The 7,632-nt window shown below is 41.8% G+C and overlaps 1 protein-coding gene across 1 annotated transcript in view; it reads right to left on the reverse strand.

Moving 5' to 3' along the window:
- The window catches only part of grk5l (G protein-coupled receptor kinase 5 like), a 28,963-nt gene extending 21,331 nt beyond the window's left edge, over positions 1-7,632 (reverse strand). The window contains exon 1 of the mRNA XM_063489477.1: positions 7,127-7,632. Coding sequence (XP_063345547.1) covers positions 7,127-7,178 — 52 coding nt within the window. The 5' untranslated portion in view covers positions 7,179-7,632. The remainder of the gene's footprint in view (positions 1-7,126) is intronic.

Genomic DNA, 7,632 nt, shown 5'->3' on the forward strand with positions numbered 1-7,632 from the left:
AAATGAAAATGAAAAAAACAAATGACAAATTCCTCCTTTAAAATACCTAATGTATCATATTTGATACATGAGGTTTTGTGAGTTGTTGTGACTACATCATCAGTGTGATTTTCACCCCTTGGAAAAACCTGGATAAACTGAGCAATGCATTTTAAAGCAATAAATTACAAAATAATAATATTAATATGCTGGATGTAGCAAATATTATATAAATCAAGACTCATATATGCAAATGGATATTTAATTACTTTTAAAATATTGTCATATGGTTTAGTTAATACTGAATTTAAATAATTATTTTGTGGTTCAGGCTATAAAGGGTTAAGATCTGCACACCTGGAGGGCAACAAAAAGTTTTCAAAAGATTTCAAAGAGCTCAAAAAATCACAATTCCCAGCCTGGCACGGCACTAAAGAATAACTAGAGTCAGCAGACTCCATCTTATGGGGACTGAGAATTTTTTCAAGCTATCTGTAATATACTTTTAACAGCATTAGCAGTGATCTCACTTCCAGAAAACACACTATATTGGGATTCAATGGGATAGTTGGGCATTGCCAATGTGGTCCCATCCATGTCGTATTCAAATGAATCACCTTTTGTTAAAAACAAGAACAAAAAAAGTGACAAATATGATACGTGAACAAAAACGCCATAAACAGTCCTGCGCGATATATTCTTTTCAGGTCCTCTTTTTAAAAAAAAATCTTTTACTTCTTTCCTGTCAGGAGGACCCGGTGAGGAAATGAGAGGCTGGTTTCCCTCCAATAAGAGTCTCTACTAAATAAAAGCTGACAGTTTTATTCCTCGGTTCCGTCCTTTCAGACAGGTCCTGAGAGAGGAGCACTCCAGGCAAATGTTTTTGTTTATATGAAAACGGGGCAGAAAGTTTGTGCGTAACAGAGACTACAGAGTCTGCAATATAGTGCTCATACTCAGATTATCATTAGCTGGCAGGTGCAAACAACAAAGATCAGTGTTGTGCATTTGATAGTGGAGCGTGCAGCTCATTTCACTACATTTTGCGACTTGTAACGACAGCAGCTGGACTTGCTTAGGTTTGCTGTTCTATCGAACGCTGAAGCACCCACCCCCGACATCCCTCCAACCTCCTCTCCCACACACACAACCCTCTGTAAATCTCTTGCAAAGACAATAGACTAACTGTAACTCTCCTAGCAGCAATGACTAATCAGTTCTTATCAGCCAGTAATCTATGTAGTAATAAAATGTCTTCTTAAGAGAACAACTGCAGCAAAAAAACATAAAAAATGTGTAGGACTGGTTTCAAACGCAATATGCTCCAATCAGAGCTTAGTGCAGACTGAATCTGGGACTCTGACAAACTTTTGGAGACTTCCAGATATTTAAGACACAGCCATGTTGAGTTAATAATCAAAATAATCAAAATAATCAGCGACTGTATATTTAGGGCAATGCAATTTCATACCTGGAATGGTGAATTTACACTATATTTTTCTGCTGCTATTATTACTATGCAATATAGTCATTTTTCCTAATGTATATAACAGTTTTTTCCTAACAGCAGTGCATACACACAAATGTCTCTTATATTCTTACGTGTACATATCCTAGATTCCTTTTATATACCTTTAGATTTATATTGTACAGTCTGACAACGAGTAAATGCACAGAAATTTCGTTGTGATGTGCACTAAACTGGATGACACTAAAGTGGCTATTCTATTCTATTCTATTCTATTCTATTCTATTCTTCTAAATGCAAGAATGGCCTTATGGATTCCTCCATTTGCACCCCACATATTTGAGATAACGCTGTAAATGCTTTTTTTTTGGTTTAGTTAAGACGATTGTTCTGCTGTTTCTTTTTGTAGATTAATCGAGTAAATCTAAAAAAAAGCAATTTTTTTGGCGTTTGCCTTAAAATGTCACAAAAGATTAAATAATTATGTAAATAGCTGATAATATCATAACCCTTTTCCATTCACTCCACCGATTACAAATTATTTACTGGCAATTACACGGTAAATTCTAGGGTGTATTCTAGAGTAATTACCACTGATGATCAGTAGGTAAATACAGTAAATATACAGCTGAAACACTAAGAAAAAAAAAGGTATTACTAACTTTAACTACAATGTATTTGTGACTGTGTTCGCTTTGTAATAAGTCAGGTATAATCAGGTACTGTGTAAAAAAGGAGGTCCTCTGACAGACGTCCATTCAAATTACAGCTGTAAATATCCAAATTTCGTCCAACCCAAATTTAACTGTGTACTATCTAAGAATGAAAACAGTACTTTCCAATGAACTGCTTTTTTATAAAGTTGTTTTGCATGGTTATACTTCCTTACAAAAACGTTTCAAACATTTACATTTTTGACAAGGGACTTTTTTTTATACTTAGGTTGAAAAATAACATCAGCACACCTGGTAACACTCTTCAGGAAGTTTTGTGTTACTAGCAGTAGGTCCCCGCGACTGTTTCACAATCTACTCAGTAAAGCTGTTTTCACACGTGAAATCTAGAAAATTTGAAGTGAATCCTGTTTGTATTCTCACTTATGCACAAGCACGATCTATTTTTTAACCTGCTTATCAAAGTAGGGTCGTGGGAGGGGGCTGGAGCCTATCCCAGCTGACACTGGGCAAGAGGCACAGTACACCACAGTCACACACCAGTCCATCACAGGCCTAACACTGACAAACGACAACACACTCTCTCACATCCACACCTGCAGCCAATTGAGAATGACCTGTTAACCTAACAAGCATGGTCTCTCAACAGCAGGAGGAAGCCAGAGTACCCGGAGAACCCACGCGGGCACATGGGAGAACATCTAAACTCCACACGGAAAGCTCCCAGCTGGCCGACAGTTTCAAACCAGAAACTGTCTTGGAGTGAGGTGACATTGCTAACCACTGCACCCCTGTGCTGCCCTCAACGGCTGCCTTCTCACTACTATAATAACCTGTTTTAGTTATGCGAGGAAGCCGTCTCAGCAGAATGACAAGCGCTTACTAGCCGTGTTTAATGTGCATTTGCATATGTACATACACCTCGTTTGGGTAATGTTTCGAAAAGTTACCAGTAACCTGAAACTGTGCAATTGCTTGCACTATTATCATGTTCATAACCTTTGTAATAGAACATGCCATCGCCTGTTTAACCACAACAAAGTAACTCAGTAAAAAGATGACAATCTACCTAGTGACTAAGCTGAAACTGGACTGTAAAAGTTTTCCGTGGTATTACTGCGCTGTCTTGTCTCACATGGTGATAGACTGTCCCCTTTTCTATGCAACCAGCATGAACTTGCACCACAGCATGCATGAGATCACACATGAATTTATTGTAAAAGTCGAGTAATGTCGTGGAAAAACTGGGGCTTGTTTCTACTGCTGTTGGGTCGGTGAAGAAATGAGTTTTTCTTCATATTTCAGCTGTAGTTTCTCTGGGTTTACGTAGTAGCTGTTCCCTAGTTATTACCAATGGTAACTTCATAACAATACAAAACATTTACTAGTTCAATTAAGAGGCTACAGAAAGGAGGCTTACTGAGAATTCAGTTCAGTGATGATTAAATAATAAATCCTTGCCTGCTGTATTTCTATCACTTTTAGTCATCCACAGCACCTCAGCTGCTTTTATTTTTTATATAACGGGAGTTTTACTTATGTAACTACAACATTCAAAAAACACTGCAGCTCGAATGAGAAAGCCCACAGGCAGCGGAGTGGAATTCTGTCTAGTCGCCCAAACTAAATGCCCGGGCTCTGTTACCACAATTCAAGAAAGGCATCTGGATGCAGCAATGCAGTTTTTCCCCTGCTCTCATTCACTTAAACAACCGATGACGTTCACTCGCCTGGCTTGGAATCTGCGACTGCTGCCAGCAAGAGTTGTGAATGGGGAGGCAGGCAGACAGAGGCTTGTGAACACACACACACAATAAGCAAAGGGTCTACTGCACCGATGCTGCTCGCGTCACAGTGGCTAAGTTCAGGTTACATTTAAACAAAGGAATTCGCCCCACACCCCTCATCGGCTATCGCACACATAAGTCTACAGTATGTTCTGATATTATACCTGCTCGCTCGCTCTGACTGTATGTCAGCTATATGTATAACATTAAAAGCCACAGTGTAACAGATCCCACTGAAACAAAGAGCCCTGTCAGGCCTAAGTGCATTTGTTCTTTTTGATCTGTTGTAAAGCCCCAATTTCCTCAGCTGACAAACTCACACAGACATCACAGCTTTTAAGGCCAGCGCACCAGTGTTTCCCCCTGCTGCTCTGACACAGTAAGCAGTGCTGTCGCTGTCGGATGATACTCAGATGACCATCGAAGTGTTTCATTTCACCGCATACTCATCATCCATAAAGTATCTTCCGCAGAGACCGGAGAGGAGCTCTACAGGAAGATGGAGCTCGGATGGCAGTAGCCCACTCAGTTTGTTATGTAACAATCAATTTGATTAAATAGCTTATGGGCTGCATCAAACTGATAGCGTATTATACCATTGAGCTTTATGTAAGACAGCGGTCACTTAACAAAATGGTCCAATATGGTCAGAGCCCCTCTCTTTAAAAAAAAAAAAAAAATTCCTCTTGCGGAAATCAAGTTAGGTTTTTTACTGTGATTAAACGGAGCACTCTTTTGATTAGAAATCCTCCATTTCTAAAGTGTTTCCAATCTTCCAGCTAGTTACTAATCTCAAAATTATCTCTGAATACTCATAAGCGACGATGAGCCTTCACCAAACTTGGCGGCAAATGCCAGACCAGCACCGTCAGTGCAGCCATTACTGACACTGAAGATTCAAAGAGCAACAAGAGGCTGGCACGAGGCCTGTTTTGCCACTCTTGGCCCGGGGATATCAATAGCTTTCTTATTTCTCCTCTTTTCTCCCACTTGCACAGTTTTACTGATCTGGGAGGTGTGAGGATGCTGGCATAAACAAGCCAAAGACTGCAGTGTAAACTGGGCCTTCCTGTTGTTCGTAGCTGGAGAAGTTTAGACAGAGGATGCTTGCCTCTCAGTTCAGGCCTGGCTGGAGATATGCTCGCATAAACAAACAGGAAAAAAACACTCTTCGCTTTGCTCCACTCGCATTCTCTCGCTGTTGCTAGTGCATGATCTAAAATGAGCCTCTGTGTGTACAGTACTGTGCCTTGCTTAAATGCATGCATGCACAGAAAGCAGCAGCATTAACAGCAGCAGACATGGATGTGCACAGCCTTTGGCACTGCATCACGTAATACAAAACCTCTAATGATTTAGACCATTAGAGGATACAACCAATAATGCACTCGCAACAACCTGTGAAATTGTTCAGTGTGTGCACTGCAGCCGGCTCCAATTCAACTGTTGAATCAGTCCCACACAGCTACATTTATAGAGGCATTGATCAAGCTGCCGAGAAAGTCGTGCTTCAGCTATTAATTCAAAGATCCATCTCATCCAATAATTGTATAAGGCCTTATTCTCTCCTCCACACACACGCGCACACACACAGTCAGGGCAGATGCACACCATTGGAGCAGCTGGGACAAGCGAGATCTGTCACGGGTCATTAACTGCTCTTATTAATTCATGAAGCTTGATTCACTCGGCCCAGTCATGTTCTGCTGCCATAAAACAAACGTCCAGTCCAACCCACGGGCGAAGGCATTCTTCGTGTGGATTTTGACAGCATGTCGCCATTCTGGTTCATTTTATTACTCTATTAGTGCCTATGAAACACTTCCAGCTCTATGTGCAAGAAGCCCATTTATTTTAAAAACGTGCCAACGTTGTAACACGCGTGGAAGGAGCTGCGAGAGAACCAAAGTCTTTTCCTGCGTCATCTTGCAACTCTGCAGAGGCTTTTGCCACATCAAACTATGAGCTTCCCTGCAACCAGACCTGTGTACACTTGCACTTGTACATACACCGAGTCACTTTAAACTGAAGCAAAAGATTTGATGCATTTACAGAAAGACAGAAAAATGTTGCAACCAGTTCCAAAAAACAAAACAAAAAAAGAATAATTATGACAATAAAGTGGGATGAGTGTGAGTGGTGGTTTTTAAACCCCGCTGATTCCCAAAACAGGTTTGGGATTACTGAGGAGGGTTCAAAGGGCATCCCAAAGGGACCCAGGTACACTCAGGACAAAATGTAATCCGTTTTCATTTTGTTTAAGTTTCTGGACATTACCCAGACTGAATAAGGGAAAAGGATGGCTATTTCTCTCAGGATTTATCTTGCTGTTTATAGCTGCACAACCAAAACACTCCCTAATTTGGCCTTATGAGGCGAAACCTAATGAATTTTGTTTTGTAACTTCCCACAGGCCCCAAACCTGAAATGAAAGTGCCCACATGATCCCAACGACCAAAACGGTCACTGCATCACACAGTGCGCGGCGTTTACCTCCAGGCCTTCCTCGTGCCCTCAGCGCAACCCTGTCTTCCTCAGAATTGACTCTTAATGACACCGTGCGCTTTCATATTTCAGACCGTGCTGTCGGGCTGCAACTGGCCTTTTCAGACATTTGACTCCTTCTACACAGATAACCAGAGTCCGTCTCTCCGCAGGGGCCCTTTACACAGATTTCAACACCAGTCACGTCATCGGATCACCGTTCAAATGTCAGCCAGCCTAAGCTCATTTTATTCCCCCTCTAGAAAGGAGTTATTCCCCGTGTCTGTATTTGCTCCAGCATGCATAACGTTGCGAAAGAGCCGCTTTCATATGCACAGACAGCGAAAGCGGATGTGGGAGGCAGACCACCCTCCCATCCTCCCTCCCCTGCCACCCCCGTCCCCCAACATATATATATTTATATATATATATATATATATAATGGGGGGGGGGGGGGGGGGGGCGCATACAATCTGTCAAAATGTGCAAGGATCTTGGTTGACTCGAGTCTATAACTGATTACAAGACGAGCAGTTTCGCGGTGTTCCGTTGATGTTGTCTGCACTGTCTGCACAGCACCCCCCTCCCGATTTTTTTCTGTTGCATCTTTAGGATTTACCTGCCGTAATGAGCCACACAGTCTGCAGGCTGCCGTCATCTTTACGATTATTTTTTGTTCTGCACAGCTCAAAATATGACAAAAGCAGGCCTGCTTACTATTTGTGTCAACTTACCCTCTCTGGCTTTTAGCAGTACAGTGTTGGCTACTATGTTCTCCAGCTCCATCAAAAAGAAAAAAAAGAGAAAAAGAAAAAAAAATCCTAAACGTAGAGGTTTCTCGGCACACAAACGTCTGCGGCGAATACAGCGTCCTTCAGCTCTGTGCGATGCGTTTCTTTTTCTTCACTCCTGGTCACTATCCGAGTAAAATTCACTCATATCAAAGTCGTAAAGGATAAAACAGGATGTCATAAATTTGCTTGCAGTGTAAGCTGGGCATGGTTCTTGTTGTGGGCTGGAAGTGCGGCGCTGCATTTCTACTCCAATCCCCCCAAAACCATTCCATGCGTAATTTAGGTAGGAAATCTCCCCGACGCATAAAATAATTATTTCTGGAAGATCCGATGTCTGCAAACCCGGTTCTTTCGGCGGCGGATCCTTAACAAGGGTACACTAGGATACCGCCAGCTTTACCTTACAACAGCAGCAGCAGCAGGGGTTGGCTGAGTGCACGAGAGAG

Source organism: Pelmatolapia mariae, linkage group LG12 (assembly GCF_036321145.2).
Source record: "Pelmatolapia mariae isolate MD_Pm_ZW linkage group LG12, Pm_UMD_F_2, whole genome shotgun sequence".
In the NCBI taxonomy this organism is placed as follows: domain Eukaryota; kingdom Metazoa; phylum Chordata; class Actinopteri; order Cichliformes; family Cichlidae; genus Pelmatolapia; species Pelmatolapia mariae.